General features: G+C 36.1%; 2 protein-coding genes across 2 annotated transcripts; one reads left to right on the top strand and one right to left on the bottom strand.

Moving 5' to 3' along the window:
* Positions 1-1,174: 1,174 nt before the first annotated feature.
* Positions 1,175-6,623, bottom strand: LOC124635213 (SUMO-activating enzyme subunit 2). Its single transcript, XM_047171041.1, has 7 exons — positions 6,363-6,623; positions 6,130-6,284; positions 5,455-5,602; positions 4,631-5,125; positions 4,072-4,243; positions 3,058-3,225; positions 1,175-2,060 (listed from the first exon to the last, which is right to left on the bottom strand). The coding sequence occupies exons 1-7, from the start codon at positions 6,504-6,506 to the stop codon at positions 1,513-1,515; spliced, it is 1,830 nt and encodes a 609-aa protein (XP_047026997.1). The 5' UTR covers positions 6,507-6,623; the 3' UTR covers positions 1,175-1,512.
* A 2,408-nt stretch (positions 6,624-9,031) lies between these two features.
* Positions 9,032-10,267, top strand: LOC124635246 (probable calcium-binding protein CML14). The gene is made up of 2 exons (XM_047171103.1): positions 9,032-9,205; positions 9,477-10,267. The coding sequence occupies exons 1-2, from the start codon at positions 9,032-9,034 to the stop codon at positions 10,053-10,055; spliced, it is 753 nt and encodes a 250-aa protein (XP_047027059.1). The 3' UTR covers positions 10,056-10,267.
* The last annotated feature ends 15,970 nt before the right edge of the window (positions 10,268-26,237 follow it).

Here is a 26,237-nt window from a genome sequence, read left to right on the forward strand (position 1 = left end):
TTTTATCCTGCAGAGCAGTTTGTTGTCGTTTGTATCGATAGAAACGCGCGTTTGCATCGCGTCTGTATCGCTACAAACGCGAGTCGACGGCGCGTTTTTATCCTGCAGAGCCGTTTGTTGTCCTTTGTATCGATGCAAACACCGGCGCGTCTGTATCGATACAAACGCGCGTTTGCATCGCGTCTGTATCGCTACACACGCGCGTCTGTATGTATACAGGTGTGCAAAGGTCTACAGGCTGCGTCTGTCTTGCGTGCGTATCGCGTCTGTATCGCTACAAACGCGCGTCGACGGCGCGTTTAAAAAACGTGGTGTGCATAGGCCCTAATTCGTATAAACGATATGATTAAAGCTTCCTGCTTTACTAATCCTTGATTGGTCTCCAGACCGCTGAATTGGCGTTTGAAGACTTATAATTCGTCCTGTAAGTAGACAATTGGCCTTTCCTGTTAGAAAACTGCAAATGAGTGTGTCAATTTACTTGATACGTTTGTCTGTCGAGGAAAAAGCGGTGTTCCATCCAACTTGTTGGAGACCAAACAATAGCCTGTAATCGCGTATTGTTATGGCTTCCATTGTCACAATAAAGGCTAAATGATATGCCTTTATTCTATTTTAAGTGGCTAGGTTCTCTTTTTAGGTATTGCAAATTACGGAAGTACTAAATAAATCAAAGATCTACTTTTGTTCCGAAGGCCGACGAGATAGCGTTGACCTGAGGGCAAGTGTTGTTTTGACGAATGTTGCAAACATTAGTCACATTGGGAACAAAAATAAGTTGTTATCTCAAAGGTAAAGAATTTTTAAAAGGATAGTATGTCCGTTTACGACCTATGCAATGGACACTGGCCGCGTAATACGACCGTGGGAATGAGCGGACCGCATCGCAATTAGTCGGACAATCGGCCTGTGAAATGAGGGGAAATCACTCTCGGTAAACACTAACGTTTTCACTTGTTTGAAGGACCAATATTTCTGTAGAAAGGCTTGGTGTTTTTGTACGCTATGTCGTTCATTCAACCCAATTAAATATCTAAAGCGGTCACTGACCACAAAGCACGATAATGACGGTTAAAACAAAACGAAAACAGTTATGGAGATAAAATACTGCTTCATGAAAGTATGTAATTTTAATTGGATACTATGTATGTTTACAAGTCAAGAAAATACCATATTGTTATCTAAATTAATTTAATGAGACAGAGTACTAGAAAAGTTACATAACTCTTATATTATAAAGAATTGTTCTTACAATTATTCCTCTCTTCGAGTTTAAATACTATGTTGCGCAATCTCGAACATTTTGACTATTTGATCCAATATAACGTGTCATAACGTGTGAACATGTCTCAATATAATATTGCTATTTAAATCGGCAAAATGTCGTAATATTTCTATAAAAACTTGTATTTAACATTTACGCATATGTATGTAGTAGAAAAATGTAACATTTGCGACTTAAATATTTATAAACAGTCGTATGCGCATTACTCGAACTTTGAAAATGCTACGTTAACAGAGGTTGACGATTTCATCGGTCATCTCCGTGCGCCTACGCTTTGGGGGTTTCACTGTGGGCTCGTCATCATCTTCCTCGATGATCTCCATATCACTGTCGCTGTCTTCTCGAGCCCTTGAAGTTGACGGTCCGGGTTTAGGATCACTGCCATTAGAGCCATTGGCTGCCTTCTCTTCCTCTTTAGGAGCGGGCATGGGAGCGTCAGTGTCTGTGACGAGGCGCCAGGACTTTTCTTCATCTTCCTGCTGTAATCTGACCCTGACTTCGTAGTTTTGTAGGAAGTCGTCTACCAACAACGCGCAGCCGTCATTGAGGCCGATTTCCTCTAGTGTTTTGTCGTTGTTGTGGTCAGTTTCACCAGGTTCTGAGGACAGTACTACTAGGCCTTTGCCCTCGACAGTGGCGTCAGGCGCCTGCATGTTGAGGCCCTCCTTGAAGGCGGCGGTGAGATCTTTGAGTGTGAGCTGCTTGAGGTTGCAGGCGAGACCTACTTCTGGTTTGGGCGCGCATACGTAGCATTTTGGATTTGGTGGGGTCAGAGCTGGAAATAAAAATACAAAATTAATATTATTTACCACTATTGTCACCCAGTGGACACCCCAGGATGGACACCGCAGGCGGGGTAGGCCCCGGAAGAGATGGCGTGACGAACTGGACGCCTACTGTCGGGACTGGTGGACTCGATCGAGGGATCGAGAAGTGTGGAAGCGGGATGGGGAGGCCTTTGTCCAGCAGTGGGACATTATAGGCTAGAAATAATAATAAGTTCCCGTAGTTTCCCCATTCCTAGTCCACTAGCATCCCATCACAATAGCCCAAGTAGTTTTCATCCATAGTTAGCAATAGTTTAGCACAGAACCGGGGATTGTCCTTGGGTACATTTATATAGTGTATACAGGGATAATCGTCGGTTTTGTGTCACCATTTCATTAAAGTTGTCTCAAAAGGGTTTCAGCGTGTTGGCTTCGGCCCCACGTTCGCCTCCCAAAAATCCGGGACTCTATAGTCCCGAGGTCTGGTAGAGACATACAAAATAATAATATTATTTACGTTTTCGTGTCAATTTATTTAGCGAACGGACTGGCAATTATACGTTACTTTTTGCATTTTAAATATCCTGATTTAAATTTTATCAGTGTCCACCACACTAAAGAATATACATATTTATTATGACGTACACTTATTGCGTAAATATATTTTCTAAGCCATGCAATTACCTATCCACTCTCACACAATTCTGGCCACATAAGCCCCTCTTAGCAGCAGGGAGCAGCAGCAGTCAGGACATCGCTAAGTTGGATCGTACCTAAACATTATGTCATCATCATCCTCCGAGCCTTTTTCCCAACTATACTGGGGTCGGCTTCCAGTCTAACCGGATGTAGCTGAGTACCAGTGCTTTACAAAGAGCGACTGTCCTATCTGACCCCCTCAAAGCCGTTACCCAGGCAACCCAATACTCCTTGGTTAGACTAACCCAACCTAAACATTATGTACTGAAGAAACTTTGTTTAATTTTCCTTATATTAATTACTTACTCTTCTCGGGCACAAACAGCTGTCCGCGGTGGTTGACCTTGGGCCGCAGGTAGACGGAGGTGCAGGCTTGGATGTCGCCGCGCAGCACGGCCTGCGCCCGCAGCACCGCCAGCCCGGCCACTATCGCGTTAGCCGTCGCTATGGCGGGGATTATGTTGCCGGCCATCGCTGTGGGAGAGATGTAGATTGGTTTTAAAATTGAGTGTGATGGTAATGATCAGTATAGTGCTCGTTTAGGGAAGATTTCAGACTGGTTCTCTTTTTCTGCGCATGTATAGTTGTTTGTTGTATACGCTTACAACTTGCTTGCATGCTTCATGAGCTAATAAACAGGCCAATCTAAAGTATCTCTAATCTTTGATTTGATAATTTAGGTTTAAATAGTTTATTCTCAAAAAGACAAAGGAAGCCACTTACATGAGAATATAAGCCAACATAAAGTAATAAACTAAATAAGGTCACAGATACAATCTAGAATTCAAAACATGTTACAATAAAATTAATGATATATGCTTAATATAAAGAATAAAATTAACAATTAATAGATATAGTGCCATTTTACCCGTTCAACGGTTTTATTCTCAACCAGTAGGATAGTCACTTGTTTCAATTATATATTTACTTAGTTGAGATTTAAAACCACTGAAAGAGCTTACATTTTTATGTGGGACGGTAAACTGTTATAAAATTTTGCTCCTTTGTATGTAATGTCTTTTTTGGCGTAATTTGTACGTGGTCTTGGTAGGACAAGTAAGCTAGGTCTATGAAGGCTGAATAATTTACTCATGTCACATGCCATACGCACATACCCATATAACTATTGGTTGATAAATAAGTACTGACTCTGTCTCACACATTATCTCTCTTTTATACGTTATTTGCTGCCACAGAAAAAGTTTTAAATAATACATTTTTTTTTGTATAAAAATATAGCTAAAAAATGTAGAACCTATTTGCTTGTTGTTTTTATGTACGTAAATTAGGTAAAAACTTATAAATCACAATGATACTCACACTTAATCTCAAACCTAGACTTCAGTGGTATGTTGAAGATGTGTGCACGTATATTAGCGCAAGCAGTGACGAAGTCCATCGCGCTCTTGTCATCCTTGTCCCACACGAGGTGATCGCCTTCCGACCGACCCTTCAGGTCTGACTGTAGGGCGTTGCAGCTTGATGCAAACACCTGGAATTTGTGATAAATAAGTTATTTAAATTAATGGAATCTTTAAAAAAATATTGGTTGGGGGAAGGTATGATAATACAATTTACAATACTATTCTGTGTATTTCGTAATTGGCGTAATGTCGATTTAATAATTCTATGTAAGCAGTGAGGTTAAATCTCATAAATAAAAAATAAATGATTACTAATTCTTTTAGCATTCATCTGATGAGAGAATAGTGTGAATCTTGGCCCGGTATCATTGGGCCGTATTTTGGATTAATCATAAATTCATACAAAGTCTTACAAGCAAGTAGAGGACTAAATAATTTTTCATACAGTAATCCAATTAGAGATACTTTTTACTACTCTAAGTTAAGGGTGTACAAGCAATAAGATGAAATATTACCTGTCCACATTCATGAACAGACCAAACCCTTTGGTCAGGCAGTCCCGAATGCTGTGCTGGAGCATTATCTTTCCCAGGCAAGTTATTCCACACCAAAGGAGTAGGAGGCCTGCGCTTCTTCCAAAGATTCTCCATCGACAGCAAGTAACGTATATCATCTCCGAACAACTTGCTGAACAGCTTTTCTGGCTCATAGTTTGTTTCCGCAGCCCAGGCACGGGTGCTTTTACGTTCTACGTTCCCTGAAGTATTTCCTTCTGACGACAAAGCAGACGCACCAGCTTCTCCGGCAGCCTCAGGGTCTGCGGTGTCTGGACTGACATCCTGGTCAGGGTCCTCTTCACCGAATAATTGATTAAAGAGATGCTTGGCCCATACGATGCAGTGGATGGGTTCCGATGGTGTGTTACGAATTGTGCAGCCTGGGAATGTCTTTTGTGGGGCTTTGGGCTGGCATTCGTAGCATTGTGTTAGGCCTTTTTTGATGAGTTCAACCTGGAAATTTAAGATGGTAAATTTTAATTTGGGTCTAATTCAAACACTTGAAAGTTATTGTCTATCATCTGAACATTTTTGGCATTTGTTATGGGTAGTCAGAAGCCAGGAAGTCTGTTCAATGGGTATTGGATTGTCCAATGTGACTGGTTTGAGGAGATCAGGTAGGCAGTTGCTCCATGTAAACCACTGGTACTCAGCCACATCCGGTTAGACTTTAAGACCCCAACAAAATTGGTAAGAGGCTAGGTGGATGATGATGATATTATTACAGAAAAGAAGTTGAACCATAAATACTAATCTAAAATATGAGTAATGAATGAACTCACCTGTCCAGCATAGCCAGCGGTGCCAGTCTCAATAAGTGGCACATTGGCAGCAAGACACATTCTGTTGACATGGTTACGTGCCACACGGTTGTCCAAAGCATTCAGCACAATTTGGAACTGCTTGAAGTAGCTCACGCCATAGTCGTTGCTGGAAATGAAGTAATTATTGATTTGAATATTTGAGATATTGGTTTAGAAATTGTTATAGGATTGCTTTTTGCTAGAAACATAGAAAGTGGAGAAGTGGGCAATTAGGAGAATGTCGCTTGTAAATTGGACATTATTGGATGCTTGTAAACTGACATTAAACAACTATTTACATCCAATTTTTAAATAGTATTTTTTTGTGATTGAACAGGTATCAAATCACTTGCTCTATCTATACCACAAATCTTTTGAATTTGTAAGGAAATGATGAATCTAGTGTAATTTCCTCAACAATAGGATGAGGATATTATTTTTGTAATATTGCAAAAAATACAAAGGTTTAAAACATTTCTACTGTCAACATGCTATGTCAAAATTCTAAGATCAGTTTTATCTGATAAACATGAGGAAAAAATGCATAATACAGGTGCATTGACCTTTCGCAATTACGCCGACCATGCGAGTGACGTTACCTTGATGTTTACCATATTCCACATTCCTAAGCTGTTGGTACGTGCGACAACTAACCTGATGACGCTGTCGTGATGAGCTACGATGTTCACATTAGGGTTGAAGCTCAAAGCGCTGTCCTTCGCAACCTGAGCCTTTGACTTCCCAACGTGCTCTTTGTGAAACAGAAACTGACGATTCAAATTGCTTACGTCGATAGTATCAAGGTCGATCTGAAAAAATAAACACATGACTAATGTTTGCACACCAGAAAATAATCATATTCACTGTAAAACATACGCAGCACGCACAATTTCAATGTTGGGGAAGCCGGTAAGAACGAGATTCTTCAATATTTCACAACCTATACCGCCGGCCCCCACGACCAAAATCTTAGAATTAGCGATGGCCTCCGTCAACTTTTCATCAAAAACTCCAGCCACCCGCGCTACCATCTTGGTTTTGATAAATATTAAGTCTACTAATAGGAATTTAAGCAATTATTTGCAGTTTTATTTTCAATGAAACAACGTAAACGCTAGCGTAGCGAGGATTCATTAGTCAACTGTCAAAATTGGCGTCAGTTCCTCAGTCGTTCAGAAACAAAAACTATTTAAAGGGAACACTGTTGTAAGTTTTCTAATTATTTTAACTATATGATTCAAATATAATTGAATTAATGTAAAAAAGAAAGGTAATACAAGGTTAGTGTAAATGTTGTAAAGGGAAAATTAACGTATTCAATGGTTTGCAAGATTATCGTTCTGTTTCTGAACGAAAGTGTGGCTTACGTCTAGTTTCTGCATTTTCTGACTAGTTTATTTAAATGTTTGCGATTAATTCGCTATTAAGCTAGTTTTCGAAGATTTGTGTGTTTTTTTATAAGCGATTTAATATTTTATAATAATTGTAGTTCGCATTTAACTCACTGATGTCCCAGGGCATGGCACGAGCCTCTGCGAAGAAACTTTTTATGTACGATTTATGAGATGTAGATATATGTATGATTTGTGATCTAAGGTATAATATTTTGTTACGGTACCCTGCAATTAAATTATTTAGTTATTCGCATTTTAACTGACATTGATTTATGTGGGGTTTTGGGTACAGGTTGTAGTACATTCATATTTAAGAGGTTTTTGTCAGACAGATTGATTAAAGGCTTAACATAGGGTATAGTCCCTGATTACCGGTAGCTTCCATGATATGATGGCAATATATCTAAATTTTTATACCTACTATATTGTACTCATCGGTATTTTAAAACTATATTCAACTATATAAAACTATAAATTCTCTTTGGCCGTAGGTGGGAAGATTTTTTGATAAAACCCAGAGACGTGCATTTAATAGAGCCATGGATGAAGATGCATACCTTAGAATGGGAATGCAAAAAGGATTACCTATCTATACGTTACTTTCAACATTCATTGTCCTCAACATAAAATGCACCGTTACATGGCACAGTTTCATTAAAATTGCTTTTAACTTTATGGAACGACACTAACAGCTTTTATATTTATAAAATGCAATATCGCGTGAAGTGTGGTCATCGTTGTTTTTATTTGAGACTTTTACTTGAAAAGGTGTCACTGTAAATGTTTGAAGACAGAAAATAAAAGCATTTGGCACATTAAGAGTAATTTGGGAAGGGTTTATAGAGCCTTCTGGCCAATAACTTACATAGATTTAAGTGTCTGTGAAATTAAAGGTTAACGGTATCAAATTAGAGGAATCGGGGCAACGTGACGTTATAGGAAATAATAAAGTTCTGTAATGTTCTGTTTTGAGTGGGAGGTTGGATGTTTTTCGATTTCGTCTTTGTCGGAGAAGATTACATCGTTTTTGTTTTTAATAGTCAAAAACTAAATTTAGATATGAGCCTCTATTACCTATGAGGTACCCAAGTAACTTGTAATGCATTTCAATGGTTGAGAACATCAGTCTATTTTTACACCGATAGAAGGATCCCTAAAAATGAAGATAAAGCACGAAAAAGTGTAATATTTCCTACCCATACGTTCCTGTATAAACAAATCTAATGGAATCTGCCGTTTGGAGCGTTTAACGTAAGTGTTCGTTCGGAAAACGTGCAACCTGCCAGGGTTGCCGGCCCTTTGTAAAATATCACATTCCAAGTGACATGGGTGTCCCCACTTGTCTCGATATATTTTCATTAGAGGGAAATTGGTAAACGATAGACGTATCTCTTCTAAAGGCGTAAACAGTGTAGCCAAGGGTTATGTGGCACATCCTTATTCTGATGTAGCTATGCCACATTTCAATGGGATTGCAATCTTACGTGCCGTGCAATCAAGAATCCATGTCAAAAGTCGTTCATATACCTGGAGCAAACAGTAAATTTATACCTTTATTTGTGTCCAAACATCAAAGCAAATTGAGACTGCCGATCTCACGTGAAAAGGGCGTGTAAATAAACACCGTTGGTCGTTGTCAGTCCATTTTATTCAGGGTTTTAATAACATTGAATAAAGGACAACCCTATTTCGGGTGGGTGATTCTGTCGTTAGGTCCACGTTGGTGGTTTGATCGCGGGCCCCTAATCTGATGTATCCGTAGCTACCGAGTTTAAATTGCTATTTAGCTGAATGTTCTAAATTCGGGCCAGTGGTGCTCGGAAATCTATCTCGTTGGTCGTCTGTTACGTGCCGAACGTTTAATTGACACGCAATGGTTAAGCTTTCCTTCAATTTACCCTGATGCATGACTTCCTGAAACATTCATACTCTTTTCGAAATATCCATAAAACACATACAACCTACTTTCTTTGTTTGATATATTTGATGCCCAAAAAAGAAACTGTCAAAATTATCAAAATGCATCTAATCAATCTCAATCTACATTTCAAAAATATTTAAAGGACTTCAAAATGAAATTAGGACTTTAAAGTAATTTTAAGGATACCTATATATAGAACTATATCCTAGCATCCTCAGCTTGATTAGTTTAAGCGTTTACAATGGGTCCAAAAAAGAAAGCTGATATTAAAAAGAAGTCTGCCCTGAAGCTTGTGCCGACGGGACCCCCACCAAAGCCGAAGAAAATACCTCCTCCACCAGCCTCATTCACCAACGACGATATCATGAGATATAAAGAAATTTACAAATTACATGATGAGGATAACATTGACAAGGTTATTAGAAAATTGCTCTTTTTGATCACCGTTTATAGTAGCTACCTCTCTTCATAGAGTAGGCCTTTATTCTAGCTAGACTAGAATATGTGCCGACTATTTCTATTATATAATTAACACACTTGCTCACAACGTGGAAAACCGATTAGCCACTCAAAATTTATTAAACATAATTTTATGGTTGAGCAAAATTTCTCAAATATAAATGCTAGTCCAGGCTATAGATAGGTAGGTACCTACAGGTATTTACGAATAATTTACTATTACACAGGTGCCGCTAGCAATGATCCCGCTTATGCTGAGGAAATTAGGATTCAATCCCAAAACCGCCGAAATAAACCAATTGTTCGAAATGTTTCTCGAAGACGAATTTGTCGATACCGTCGAGTTTCACGAATGGCTGCAAATGATCGAGGCTAAAATCAGTTGGGGAGATGACTTCGAGGCAGCCATCACAAAAGCTATGGCAGCCTTAGGACACGACGACGAAGAAACTGGATTCGTAGACTTCGAACTGTTCCGGGATGAACTGATGACGTGGGGCGAACCCCTGCAAGAAATAGAATTCATGGATTGGATAAAACTCGCACTAAAGGATAAAACGTATAATCAAGAAGACGGGAGGTTTTGTTACGGCAAGTTCGTGGAGAACATGAATAATAAAGACATGAGATACTTCAAAGAACCCATTAACTATTTCAAACTTGATCAGAAGACTTTGGCTGAGATGGCTATAAAGAAGGCACAAGAAGAGAAACAAGAGCATGAGAGGAAAGAAGCTGAGAAAAAGGCTCGAGAGGAGGCTAGGAGACAGAAGATGATAGCAGATGGCTTATTGCCACCAGATTAAGCGTGTGCTGCTCTGGAGCACCACAAACCGACCTCGTTGATCATCAATTCGTTCACACAGTTTTTGTAAACAATATTTTATTTTTATACCTTTTTTTATTTTATAACTTTTTTATTTTTATTATATAATGATACGATATTGAGCTTCCGAGTTTTAATGTTTAGACCTTGAATCTTAGCAAACAATACGTATGTCAAGCCTTACAATCCATGAAGGTCTGTGAATACCCTTGTAAAATAGAATGTCTACGATATGAATAAGAAAGTTAGGAAGTAAAGTTTGATATGAATGCTAATTGAAAAGGTAGTTCTACTTTAACTGTATCCCTCGGAGAAACTTAAAAAAATTGCAGGCGTAAAGAAACTGGGAACAACTAATAAAAGTTGGTTGCACTTTTTAATTGGACCTCGGCCTTCTTTTCTAATGAGAGATGAGTTATTAAGAACATTATCAGAGTCCGTAGGGGACTCTTTTGATGTCTTACTAGAGCCCTATTTACTTACGTTTATTTACTTTTTTTTCCTGTATTTCAGTTTATCGGACAATTTTTGGAAATCTGATAAACTTCGCAAATAAAACTGAAGAGTGCACTTTACTTAATTCAATAATAAAGATCTCCAAAAGATCTCTTGGCATATACATATTCATGTGTTCGTTAATAGGTTCTAAGTAGCGAATTTGCATAATTTCCAGCTTATGAGGAAATGGCTTGAAGTGTAATGGCGCATTTTCACTCAACGACAAAATCACAAGAGTTGGGGATTTAGCTAGCATGGTATTCAATGTTTCGGAGATAAAAAACTAGAGTTAAGTCTAGACAGGTACTTACAGCATTTCAATCTGACTACTTATGTTTTTAACGTAAATACACTTAAATAAATTCAAGTAGTTTTACAGTGTATTTTAAATACGAGTGTGACGTGAAAATCTCTTGAGAATGGTGCAAAGCCAAGTTGCATTACGCAGAGATCCATTTGCGAAATAGTCCATTAATACATCTGCAGTGCAGTTATTTTACTAAGTAAGTACTTGCAACTTTGTTATGTGGTCATGACATTATGTGTCTGTCAAAAGATGGATGAAAAAAATTGCAACACTGTCTGTGCTACCATTTAGGAACATTCTTTGATTGACGCCTCAATTAAATGCTATAATTGCTATTTAATTCTTTTGTTAGAGCAGGGTCCCTACTTACTACTACCTAATATAATGTAAGTCCCTTTTTTTTTAGTATGTTTTTTTGTCTGACATCTCGCAGTTCAGCCTGAGAGGCCGTGTACTGATACTTAAGCGGACTTTTTAATGTTTTGACTTCTTTATTTATATTTCTTATGTTGTACCGATATCCATTTTGTACAACATTGCACATTTATTACCGGAAAAGCATGTACAAAATCTCGCTAATAAACCAAGACATATTATGCAGTAACTGAAGAGTACTGTTCGGTAGACTAAGCACATTTATACGGAGTAATAACTCAGCATAATACTTGAAGTTAGTGTTGTTACAACCACGTTTGTCTTGTAATATAACATGCCACACATTTCTAGGATTCCAGCTAATATTATTTGAGTCGCATGCTCTTTGTGAGAATATTTCAGGAATTGGATATGTAATGTCTAGGTCAGCTAATATGCTGTGCTGTGTTTGTAAAGGAGTGCCGCCAGTCTTACCTAAGGGCATTGGTTTGCCCGGGTTGACGAGGTAAGACAGGCTCCATGAAAAACAGTGATACTCAGCTATATCCAGATAGACTGGAAGCCGACCCCAACATAGCGAAAACACTTTAAAATCCTCCCGGGTTTAATTTCCTACGTTGTCGAATTTGGCAAGACGTTTCAATATTGATATCGAATTAGACAGTATTCGGATTTAAAATAATTATTAAAGATACAACACAAATATATAATTAATCAAAATGTAAACATAATAACATGGTTGTGCACTAATAAGGGTTGCGTGCGGTGTAAGCCATATTTTGCTGTTATATTACAATTCCCATGCGATGTGCGAGTAATATCACTATAACAACGCCGGTTGTAATCCTGGCTGCATTTGTGAAACGTGGTATGTGCTGATATTAATATACATACTGTTTGTCTGTATTTTACATTAGCGCATATACAAAGTCACATACGTGATTATATTAGAGTCGAACGTATGATTTGGAAGTTTGAAAACTGTGGAAAAATAACTTACCTACCTGTTTATTTATTTTAAAATAACTAAAATCCACTTTGTTTCGTCGCGGTAACTCTTTCGATGTAAGTATATCTAGAGCCCCGGCAGGGTAGAATATGCCCAGGTTATATACCTAGTTCGTGGTTTATTCTTCACATTATCATATCAGTCAATTGCCGTCGACTGTTGAACGTATGCCTCCCCCGTCAGCGTCAACCATACCGGTCATTAAGTCATCCTTCTGGACACGAGTGGAAATTCGAAAAAACAGATACCTAGTTTTCCTTATAAACTTAACTTTCTGTAATAAAACCAGATGCTCTCTTAATTTGCTCAAATCTCTAAATAGCACTAAGTCGTTTCATTGTCGTCTAGCCAAACACGTGCGGAAGAAGAAAATTAACTTTGAAAACACTTATTCGAAAAGAAAATCAAAAAGAAAGAACAGTTTCATGCAGTAAACAGAAGTCAACTGCATAAAGCCGTTGCATAATCTCATTTAATCGTGGAAACCTGAATTAGACCACTTTATAAAAACAAAACGCTCTCTTAGAGGAAAAATAATGTTTTCCGTAGCACACAAGATAACTTCTCATTTAATTTTTCTCCACACAAGACTGTTACGAATCTTCCATATTATGCTAAGAGCATTTAACCAACCGGAGCCGCGGGGACTCCATTGACATGCTTTTCTCTTTGCGAATGCTCGTATATTCCTATAGGTATTGTGCTTCAAGCATAAGTTTGAGTTGGTTAAGTATTTGTTTTTTGATGCAGGTCTAATGTAATGGTCAAAAGTCTAAAGTAAGTATCACTATTTGTTGCGTTGCCTAGCCCCGCAGGCGTGAGTTCTCAAACTATTTCGCAAAGACAGACGTTTTCATGGCGTCTCCACTTGTTCAATGCTCAAAGACATTATGTGTTCATTTTAATTTATTAAGTTGATATTTTTCTTTGAAATTGAACAGTTGAACTGGAATTTCGGAGATAAATATATGCTTCGTTTAATTTTATACGCGTGTAACGAGGCGCCCGATTACGTGTAATGGCGATAGCAATAAATTGCTATTAGGCTACGTTTTATTGTACCTAACGGAAAACGACAGACTTTATTGACATTGGAAGTAAATAATGGTATTTGTACTTTTGATAGCTTTAGCTGACTTTGGTCCTGACTGACTTGTTTATGTTGGTACCTATTTTTTTTCGGCACTGTTTGTACAAAAATATTTGGTAGAGTTATTACTTCTACGTGCGGCGGTTTATCGGGTGATGTTGTCGACAAGGACATGGCATTGGTTGAAATGGTAACATAACAACAGCAGCATTGAAGAATTTTCCAATGAAAGGTAAACGTTGTAAGAAGGCATTATACTATGATTTTTCTCTCACTGAGCCAACCAACCATACTATTTCGAAGATTTAAAAAACGTTAAACCTGTAAATATAAAATGTACCTATTTAATTTCGATACCTTACACATGACAGTCAGGTAATTAAAAAACAAAAATAGGTAGGATAAGTTGACCTGCAGCCTTGTTTATCTTCAAGTTTTACAGGGTTCATAAAAACTGGTGCATTAATCAAAGCTGGGCGGAAATTAATTATTGGCTAACGAGGATCTTGAAAGTAAGTGTGTCTGCTTTCTTAATTAAACTTTGCTTTGGTTGATCTTTTTTGCGACGTCATTTGGTGCACGTGCGTAGTAGGTTTGTTTGTGTGTGCTGAATTATCGAAGATGCGATATAAATTGTTAGTCCGTTACATCTTATACTTATTTTTTTTCCTTTTTCAGAGTAATATTCGCGTATTATACATAGAAATGATAAACTACAGCTTTCCCTATGTACTGATAGTATGCTTAACATATTATAATATCTACTTACATCAAAATGAGTCAAAAATGGTGCAATCGTTTTTAGGTTGAACTGAAAGTTACATGTGCAAGATAAAATAATGTCTAATTTTGTCAGATTATGCTCAAACAATCTTAGGTACATAGGCTGCGGGTTGTTCGAAAGAGATACCGCGGCCTTGGTACATAATAGGCCTATGACGGAACACGAGGGTGTTTAGTCAGTAAGAGTCTGACACTCCCTCACCGCTGCTAACCCACAGCGGGAGGGGTCATTTGACGTCGTTAAAAAAAAAAGGTACATATACATATATTCTAAGTTATATAATGGAACACGAATAAAATATATTTCTTTTCCTTTTCCAAGCCATCGAACGATTCCGTGCACGGAGGAGAAAAGACTAGCGGAGATGCCCTAACGAGAAATCTCCTAACAAAGCAGCGCGCCAAAATTCGGGTGAGCGGGGGACGAGGAACGTTACTGGCTCCACCCGTGCTACACCCTTAAACGCCTTTTATGGGAAGCCACCCATTTTTTGTAAATCCATCTAGCGTGGAATAGGATGATTAAAATCTAACCCTAAACTAACATCGACCACTAGTGACATACTCAAAAGTAAAGTAAATACTCAAAATTAATAATTCTTTTAAAATAGTAATTCAATTAGAAAGTTTAAAGAAGCATTCATTTGAAATGAACGAAGAAAAAGAGAGAGATAAAAAAGTTAGAAAATTAATTGTTATATAAGTATTATTTTGTGCAGAGAACTTGCCCCACAACAATTTATTTACTCCTCCAGAAATGAAATAGGTATCTAGGAACCATTAAACGGAGACTCGATGAAAAATCATTTTTATTCACCACGGGTCTAAAATACCCCCATGGTGTAATTTAAGTATCAACTTATGGCATTGTGTTAGTTCGTCTACTAGCCACTATGGCATCACAAGCACGAAAATTCGTTCTATTTGTTCTAGAACCGTGCTGCGATGACTGTTGTTATTTTCGATGTTGCCACATTACGAAATTCACCAAGAAAAATGGGAATTAAAATTATAGGGACAGTGTTTATCAAATTAGAGTTTTCACAACTGTATCATAACGGCGCATCCACTAAATAAGTAGCAGACTTTATGTGAGTCGGATGTTGCTCTGAGTAAAGGTACATTCAAAAAGTATGTACGGCAAGAGATATACCTATGTAAAACATTGCTGATCTATTCTAATATTATAAAGAGGAAAACTTTGTTTGTTTGTTTGGTTGTGATGGATAAACTCAAAAACTACTGGACCGATTTTAAAAATTCTTTCACCATTAGAAAGCTATATTATCTGCAAGTAACATAGGCTATATTTTATCCCGGTACGGGCAGTAGCTCCCACGGTACGTGGGTGAAACCGCGGGAAAACGGCTAGTAATGAATATAAATAAATCTACATAGTTAGAGTTATGATTAATTTTAAGATAATTGCAGCTTTTTTAATAAGACCTTTTTTAAGAATGGGTGATTGCATTTTCGATGTCTGGTAGCACTTAATTTTGTAACGGGTCTCTCTGTCTTGATTAACACAATTTTACTTCAAATATACGTAAGTCGACTACTTACCGAAAGATGGTGTTTTTATAATATTAAATTTTCATGATAATATGTCATATGTTTTGGTTTGTAAATAATCTATAAAAAAACTTGTAGGATGCAAGGAAAAATGAAGCTGCTTTTTAAGGCAAAAATTGGTACCAATAATATACATTGATACAAGATTGATACGAAAATAATACAAATTCACTTAGAGGTTCTAGAAATGCAGCTATTCGACGACAGATGTCTCTAGCAAAAAAATGTTTTAAAGTTAAAATATTACTTACACGTGAAATGTTATCCTATGGTATGTTTGAGTTTGGATCCTGAGCAATTTCTACAACTAATGGTAGCGCATTTCTTCGTTTTAATCGAGTAACAAATAAAATCTGTTGAAATTGTGGTAAAAATACAACCATGACAAGATGTCAGTTTGATGTAAAGGACGGTATATGGGCGGTGTCCAGCCACGCCTGCCGTGACGTAGTCGTGACGTATTTGACCTACCTGAAGGCGCGTGACCTACCTGCGTTAGGGCATCTCCGCTAGTCTTTTCTCCTTCGTGATTCCGTGTAATTTTCATTATAGACATCAAACATACACGTGGATAGCTTCCAATCAGACTTCAGTACAAACGAGAACAAATGATTATTCACATTTACTGAAAAAAAGAATTGTATTACTATGTGTTCTTAAGTAGAAGGTTTGTATGGAACAAAAATAATGTATGAAAGAAGCTCAAAATCTCTATTTAATACAAAGTAATAAATTGAGTTCGTCTATATTTAGATGCAATTATCGTGAACATTTTATTTTATTTACAATATTTTTTTATTATTATTATTTTATCGTTAACATTTATTTCTCGCCAAACGTAATGGCGGCTAGCAAATGATAACTTCACGAAGGGCACGAATTATAGTTTTCATTATTTTATTGTTGTTACCAGATGTAACATGCGCAAATGGGCTCTGAACTACTTGAAAGTTAATGCAAAATGTTGTTGTAGGACTGCCTCTACGTTGCAGCAAAATTTTAAAGATTTCTGGTATGTTTTGTATCAGACACTTTTATAGTCTTTCAGGCTTACATAAGATCTGTTTGTATCACATTAGTGAATTACAAGATTTCCAAATAAAACGAAATTAGAGGAAATAAAACACAGTTATCCATAGAAATCTTTTTCAAATAAATAAATGAATAGTGTTTCTTTGTGCTCAGGCGCGAAGCCAATCACTTTCTTTTGTATTTCAGCTAATTTAGTTGTAGTGTCTAAAAACAATAGATAAAACAAAGTAGGACACAACTTAATTACGATTGAAGCCAATTGGAGTTGAACTACAGCTATTTATTAGTCCTGAGACGTTTTTCTTGTTAAGTATTTACATTTGTAGTTTTTTATAAAAGTAGGTTTTGCAAATAAAAGGTTTTATTTTGTTCTGGAACAAGTTTTACCGTGTAACGTTTTATGATTCATGTTTGATAGTTAATATTGCAACATGTTACGGAACATTTATGTTCAGCAAAATACGTTCAAATTAAATATAGCAGCCTGCATATGTAATCAAATATCCAGCAGGACTAATCACCCAACAAGCCCTAGTGTAAGACTTTTTTCATATCCACCTGATGGGCTCTGACGTGGAATTGTAACAACAACTTCTGCGGAGTAGCATTCAGGGACGACGAGACGTCAGGCACGGGGGTGTAACACCACCAACTTCTAGACTTCAGAAGAAGATTCTAGAGTCCTATGTTTAGATAGGTTTAGAACAAAGGATTAAATAGGTGTAGGGTTAGTCAGTAACCTGCAGTGATTTGTAATAAGTCGTAAAAATCCAAGATTTACGATGAAATCCTGTATTTTTTATTCTCTCCCCTTGTTTCAAGTTATGGGTTATTGATGGATTCCATTTTCATAAAATTTCTTGTGTTACCTACTCTTGTATCGGTATCGAGGCCCCTTTGTAATTTTATTAGATATGGATTTCGTGTCACGGTTTATGTATTTTTTTCTATGAACTATAAAAGCACGGGCTTGATTTTACGTCACAATATTTTCTTAGTTAACATAAAATTCTGATATGTTATTTTATACTCAGGTATGTCATAGACTGTAATGGACCAAAGAGACCAAATGAAAGCCTCGACTTTCATTCGCCCGTATTAATTATTGGCTAACAAATGCTTAGATCTTTAGATCTTCATTATACTTTCACAAAGACAAAAGGAGCCTAACATCTTGGATTCTATTCAGACATACCTACGTTAATAATATTAATGTAAGTATTTAGAGCTATATAGTTAGTAACGTGCGTAACAAAAAACCGGCGTCTAATTATGAAAATGAGCACGACATTTTATTCGACTCAGTTAATTATGAAATCTAGTTTATGTTATTTCGTTATTAAGAAAAATTAAGTCACATTATTAAAATAATAAAATGTACAAGTTAAGTTTCTTCTTAAAAAACCTGCCTACGGGTCTGTTTTACCTAGGGGTATTGGGTTGCCTCAGTAACTGGCTTGAGGAGGTCAGATAGGTAGTCGCTCCTTGTAAAACACTGGTACTCAGCTGCATCCGATAAGACTGGAAGCCGACCCCAACATAGTTGGGAAAAGGCTATCCAGATGATGATGAAGTTTCTTAAAAAAACATGTTTTTATTAAAAAGGTTGTCTATAAAGTGAATAGGGGAAGGTGTTATGAACGGCGAACGCTTTCAATCGTTCATTTCGTTCATTCAGCTAGTTTCTGATTTACGGAGGTGAGTTTCGGCGGGTAATATATTGTTTGTTCTATATTGGATGGCGTGATGAAGTACTCGCTTAAGTGGTATCTGTTTTGTGGGCAGTTACCACTTGGAAGCTTAAAAGGTTTGGCTTTGATGGTATAGGCAACTTCAGATCAGTGGTAACAGTTTTATAGTAAAATCGTACTTATTACTATTGAGTTAAGGTTACCACTAATGTGCAGTTTACTGTACTTGTAGTTTGTAGTGAGCGAAATTCGAAAAACATAAATAGTGCTACGGCGATTGAGTACTAAAGAGTTCTTCAGTTCTATTATGTTATCTGTGGTTGATTTTCACTATAGTGTCACTTTAATTTCAGTAAGTATAGTGAAGTAAAAAATGAACCTAATATCACACAAAATTGTCTTTAACGGAGTGGAAAACTGTTGTAGCATACTAGTGTAGTACACTAATCTTCTAGCACATGACACTAAGATATGCAAATGCGCTTTTCATACACGACAAGATTGAAGTAGTTCCTTACACCAATTCAATTTACAGCATTTTTAATACAAAACTGGCTAGTACATTTTTCTAACTTAGCGTCAAGACATACAGTGTATTAGTTGCTTGAAACAGATTGTTTGCAGCGTGCTCTCTCAGGAAATGTGCCAACAAACAAAACGTACTGTCTGTGATTTTGATATTTTTCGTTTGTTTTTAAAAGTCTTTGTGAGAAATGTAGTTGGGGACTTTTGTGGATTGCGGAATTGGAAATGAACGGAGTATGTAGATAATTGTGGTTGTACTTTTTGATGAATCGTCGTTTTGTCGTTTGATTCTTTAGTTAAATTACTTAATTATAGATGTTAAAATAATTGATTCAAAGGTAATTTAAGGAACAAACATTCCGACAGAACCTCCTCCTTATTGGGAAGTCGGTTAAGAGGACAATGAGTAAGTTGTTTTTAATAAGATAGTTTTTAATTTGTATACTGAATATTCGTAGTTCTGTAACTAAAATGTACATTTTAATAAGTATGTAAGAAAGCCTATTTCCCTTCTCCACAATGTTGAAAACTAACACAAGCTACCGAAAAATATAATAAGTGTACAAACACTAATTTATTTCCAGACTTTGTTTAACAATAAAGCTTTTAGCAGTTTGCTTGATTATGTTAAACAAATGTCTAACAAAGCCAGGCTTAATTAACTTCCAGTTAGTTGAACTAAGTTTAAAGTCGCGGTCTTATTGTCTGCTGATAAAATATTATGTACTACTTAATTATGTATTTAGTAACTTAATATCTAATATATTATAGTCTTAGGTCTAAGACCAACAAAGAACGCTTTTTGATCTCAGAGTTAGAACAAGAGGATATCAAATTATTTTAATATAAACAGACGCATTCTTTTCCTGTTATTTCCTAAAAAAAAAAAATGATTATTACTTTACACAATTATCGCTCAGTACTCAGTATTTATACATTTGTACCCTAAAATGAATGCTTTGATGCTCCACCCAGCTTTATATCCAAAAAGTTTTCATCCCGGCTGATTTGAGCGACTGCAGTTTCATGCTTATGAGAAAGAATCTCTTTGATAAGAAGAATTGCTTTTGCTCAAATAAATGCTTTCAACACGAAATCTTTTCAGGAAATAAAGAACGTCTGTGAAGAATATTAAAACATGCAGGTAAACATATTTTACGAAAAGAGCTCTTTACTTAAACTTTGCTGGTACTTGAATTTCGCTCTTTTCAGAGATGTTTTCCTGAAGGAATATACATTTTAAAATATTGCAGTTTTCTACGAGATCATATTTCTCGCGTTTCGTCATACGTCGCGGGGTTGTCAACGTTCTACGTAATTTTCGCTGCGGAAGTTTATCGTAGAATCATAGACTGCTACGAAATACTTAGGTATAGCTAATGAGAATTATAACATTCAAGAAGCGGTTGAAAGTAATTTTATTTATGATACCTACTTAACTTATTTATTTATTTATTTATTTATTTAATAGTTCATGTACACAGATACACACACAGAATACAGAAAAGAAGAAAGATAGAACATATAGTACATAGGCACAGCTTATTTCAAGAGAAATTTCTTCCAGCTGGCCCGTTATGGGAGAGTTAGAATAAGAAGAGATGCAGATAGTGTGTAAAAAAGAAAGAAGCTATAACTAAAAATAAATACTAACATTAACCTAATTACATGTGTAATATATATATAAAATATATATATATATATAAAAATACACTAAATACTATATGCGTCTATGATGATAAGGACAAATAATGTTCCTTCAACTTCCGTTTAAATAAAGCAACAGTTTGGCAGCTCCTCAGCTCAGGCGGCAAATTGTTCCATAACCGTACAGCGTGCACGGTGAAGGAGTAAGAGTAGAAATCAGTGGAGTGGGAAGGGATTAAACTATACTATACTTAACTTATATTATTTTTTAAGTTCTACAGAGACGATGGGAAAAGCGAACATACCTAAAAATGTGTGATTCCCACTCATAATTTTCTAGGTATCCCATACTGTTCCTAGTAGGAAATTAATACAAAGTAACTTAAGTCTAAATTGTAAACTTCTGCTTTAGATGTCAAACACCAAAATTACCTGCGACAATATTTGCAAAACAAAAATGTTACACGAAAACGGGAGCACGATGCTTTGGCCGTGGTCCAGAGAATTACAAAATTATGGCCTTATACTTAGCGCGCAGTGTGCTGCAAAAGTGGTAGTAAGTGAAATAAGGGCTGATGACCTGCAGCAGAGAAATAATGTATCTGTTTCATATAGTTTCATCATCATCATTATCAGCAGCCTTTTCCAGAGAAAGATTGAGCGTTAATCACCGGTTTTGCTTAGTGCGAGTTGGTGCTTTAAGACGTTATAGTCAAGATTTCCTCTAGAGAATTAGCTACATCTTTAGCATCAGGCATTGGTGTCTAAGGTGTACTTATAAGTAGGTGCCTATAGTTCATACAATTGATGTTCAATAAGTAATTAATGCAGGAAATCATAAACACGACTGCAGAAGATACGATTAAGATTTTTTGTATAAGGGCAGGAGGACGATGATTGCAAACACGACTAACTTAAATATTAAAAGAAAAATTCGTAATCTTATAGTTTCCAAGTGATATGAAAAGTGCAATTTAAACAAAAAATATACAAAAAGCTACAGTATCCCTGAGTGCTTCGTTTAAAAGACTTTTATCTCAAACAAATAAAGTAAAACTTTAAGTCCACTTACTAACTTTTGAGCATTCGACTTGCGCCAACGAGGTGTTCCGTTTACGTCTAGAACATTAAAATTTTCCATTTATTTCCGTATTTTCTCTAAGAATTTCAGTCGCAATGCGCTTTCATTTTAAACACGAGCCAAAAGTACTACAACGGGTGCCGTATCTAGTGACACAGTTAAAACCATGTGCGCCAAAGTGCATGTCAGGAAATATCTACCTTATTGGTGTATATGTCAGGAACAGGGGCCATTTTACCACATTTTCTTACGTACATTTTGTGGTCAGAAGCTGTTTAGAATATAGATTAAATGTAAATGCTGGCCGATTTAAATCTAGAATCCAGAATTAAGTGGACCTTCAAAAAAGTTCCCTAGGTAAAATACCTAAATATATTTTTATGCCAGACTACACTGAAATTCATAGGTTAGTTATATATGGCAATATACCTAAGTGGTAAGTAAAAGACGAAACAGATTTACTTGATGTAAAATGAGATATATTTACCGATAAATCCAAACGTAACCAGTTACACAAGTTTCAATTACCGGCAAACTACAGTAATTAGTCGTCAACACATTTATGTATAAGGAAGACTTAGAAAATATAACCAACTGGAGACACCATCCTCGTGCTTACCCCTCTGCCAAAGTTACGAGAGTAACAAACGCCGCTCATACCGCCGTATACAACTGCACCAAAAAACGGTCTGTCTGACCAAAAAAATTCAATAAAATTCTGTCAATCAGTACAAAAAATGCGAATTTTCTTTGAAAGTTGACAGCTGTGTTTGTAAATTTTATGGTATGCATGCACGGCATGTGCATGCGTAATACTGAGATCGAAAATTAATGAATGAGTTATCATTACCGTTTATTGCATTGCCTCGCGCCTAAATTTGTATTCACGGTTCCGGTTGATTAAATGCTCTTCGGTATACCTACATTACCAACAAAAGTTGGTGAAACCCATCGATCATGCTAAAGGCGCGTATTATAGTAACAGGTGCCGTCGATCCGTTACTGTGATTGATAGATTGATAAGATCGTGTTCCTCCTGATTGTCGATTGAAATGGTTGATCAATGGTCACTGTCGCATTAGAAGGAATCTTGATGGCTGAATTAAGTTTACGATTTTTGTAATTTATTGAAAATTACAAAAAACAATATCATGGAAACTAAAAGCAGTTTATTCTACCTAGGTACTAACATGCCTAATTAGCCCATATGAGCCCAATCAAAATAGATATCAAGCCCGGAAACATGAAAAGCCGCACTCTCGGGGAGGATTGGGAAAGTTCACATTTTCATTATGTAAAACGGTGTTCGCATTCAACAGATTTTCAACTTTCAAAAACGGAAATAAATGTAAAACTCTTGTTTTCTGGCTAATTTGACTAGGTACTTACTGGTAAGGACAAATAGGCTTAAATACCTACCGCCGAAGGAATTCCAAAATTGAAATCAATAGGATCAATATAATGCCTATTATACTTATTCTAAATATACATCCGACATTATGTTGGTCTCCAATTAAATTCAAGTTCCATGTAAAGCAAATAATAAAAGCTTTTCATAATAATACAATTGATACCATTTCGAATGCCGATACAATAATCTTGAACAGTATTTTTTTTAATTAACGAGTATGTTTTTTGTTACGCTTCGAGAACAGTCTGTTTTTTATTACGTTTTTTTTCGTAATATATCCCGAATATTTAGGGTTGGAATATAAAGCAGGCTTTTGTATTCAGCGAGTTAATTTAGTATTTAAATTATTCAAATTCACTCAGCTGCTTCTCCTATCTTTTTTAACTAGATTTTAAATTAAATTTCAGTCTTAGTTTTGTGATGGTTTTGAGAACGTGGAGGGGGTGGACCTTACCTATACCTAAGGGCAATTAAATATTAATGCCTAACAATATAAAATAAAAATAAACCATAAGAATAACACCTGCTATGAGAAAACAATAGTTAATATTTTTTGTTTCTAGCAATCGAAAAGTTACGGAGCTAACATACCTCTTTGGAAAGAGGAGTTGTTTCGTTCCGTATTACCGACTCGCACTACGATATTGCAATGTTGAGAACTTTACACACACGCCGCTGAAACTTTGCTCACTTGCTTACTGGAAGTATTCATATCAAAAGAAAATTTTGTTGAATTTACTTACATTTTCATTGTTTTCGTGTAAAAATATACCTACGTAGAAAATAAACGTGCTCTTAAATAATAAATTGGCAGTAAAATTTAACTTTACGCGTCTGGAGGAAGAAAAGCGTTTGTTCGTGTTAAATAAAAAAGAAACGCCAATAATAATTTAATATTAATTAGAAAAATAAAAATAAATTGGAAAATAAAATTCACTTTCAAAGAATAATTTTCCTTTGAACGGGGAAGCAATAAGGAGGTCCATTTATTCTCTAAAATAAGGTTATATTTAATGACGTTTTGTAATCGTCGATATAAAACTGCTGGCCGTTGTTTCCCAAAAAATCTGAGAAATGCCATTTGATAAACTTTTTTTAAATGTTTCATTTTACAATTAATGGCTATCATAATACTTTTTCGACAAAAGCTGCCAGTAATTTTTCCATTAGTTGTTTCGGTATCGAAACTTTTTTGACATGAAAATAAATAAAATGTATATTTGTTAAAGTTGATACCAAATTGTTTTGTTTACGAAAATAACTGTGTGATGATGGGGCCGAAGATTGCAATGTTGTCTTTATCTCTCTTTATTTGGGTAATACTATTCTAGGCCATTAAATATGGAATAACATTCCTAAAACATCGAGACATTATTTTGCAAATCGTCATAGTGTAGTATAATTAAAACTTCCATGGTTTAAAAATAAATGTAAAATCTCCCTAAACCCGTATCGGAACGACAGTTTTGCTTTTGTCCATAATCGTTGGAAAAAGCGGCGAATGCAATTTCACTTAGGGAGCGATATTAAAACCTTGCCGCAGAGACAAAACCTGGAAGCTTCCATAGACAATGGCGGGAAACTGGGAGCTGGGTTTGTCAATTTGTCATGCACACAATGGCCCATTTTATTTCGTTCGATGCACGTTTTTAAACGAGTTATAAAGGTAAGATTTTAAATGGTACAAAGTTATTTATAAAATCTTTGCAAGCTTTTTATTTATTTTCATCTATGTTTGTGTGTCTGGAATGCTTTATTTGTATTTAGCTTTTAATTATTTTTTAAACCAAGCGTCAAATTCAGCACCTAAGTATCCTAATAAATTAAATCCTAATGAGCGAAGTGTGTTAATTGCGTATCAATCTTTACTAAAAATGCTGCTATTTATTTTATAAATAATATCTAAATGTATAATTAGTATTATTTGTTATAACACCATAAATAAGGTATCTTTTCAACTGCCCTAAAGCTTGAAACGGTAAAATTGACAGCCCCACACTTGATGAGTTGAGCGCACTTATTAGTAGCCATTGTCATACATTGTCGGGAAATCGTGGGACATAATCCTTGCCTCTTGTTTCAAGAGCCTATTGACATTCAGTCAGCCAATAGAGTACTTTTCAACTGCACTTTTTGTGATTTCTTTTCAGATGTTAGACTGCTAGATAAGTTAAAATGTTTGTAAGGAAAGTATATGATAACCTTGACATGAAAGTAATGAGGAAGAGGCTCTATTTCGGGCTATAAATAGTTATGGAATATTATGATATACTTTCGGGTGACACGTGCCACTTTATTTAATGTTTATCTTGTCAGTGAATGTTCAGTGAACTTCAGAAAAAACAAGTCCACGTAAGCAATATATATTTTAAAGGACAAAAAAACTTTTCACTTTTCGCCCAGGTAACTCAACAAGAGTTTAGTCAATAGTGACAAATGAGAACGACGAAAAAACTAGAAAAACAAACACGTTCCAATTTTGAAAAACAAGTGAAGCGTTCCACGTTCGAATTTAAATATAAAACGGTATGGTCCATGCAGTTCGGGTCCGAAGTCCGAATGTATTTCAATTTAGGGGTACGTGAACCTTTTTCTCGTAAAGTAGGTACCACGGATAACAAAATGACGAGGAGATGTCATAACGCAAAATATCCCAAGAAAGTAGCGAGCCAAAAAGCGGGCTTTAAGGTGACGAGGAACGTTACTAGATCCTCCCTAAAACTCTTTCTATGGAACTAGCACATTATTTTCAAAATAAAATCGTCAATAAAGCAAGACTAATCTTTAACAGATTAGTTTTCACGCCCACTTGACCTACAAGAAGGCGCCGGACCTCCCTACCTTATGTCATCTCCGTTACCTTTCCTTCTTCCGTGGTAAATACCTACTTACTCTTATTTTGAGTTGCATAGTCATTGGCCAGTAAGTAAACGATGCTCGAAGTTCAAGTTATTCGTAACATGTTGTACCAATAAAAATGCAGATTGATGGCAGAAGCCACTCTTGAAGTTGTTTGTTTTCATTATCCGTGACATGCAACAAATGTATGAATAATGTAAGGAATATTTCAGTGTATATTGATGGATTGGCTTTATGCAGTGTTACTGTAAAGCTGAAATTGCGAGGTATACGGATATTTAT

Source organism: Helicoverpa zea, chromosome 12 (assembly GCF_022581195.2).
Source record: "Helicoverpa zea isolate HzStark_Cry1AcR chromosome 12, ilHelZeax1.1, whole genome shotgun sequence".
Taxonomy (NCBI): domain Eukaryota; kingdom Metazoa; phylum Arthropoda; class Insecta; order Lepidoptera; family Noctuidae; genus Helicoverpa; species Helicoverpa zea.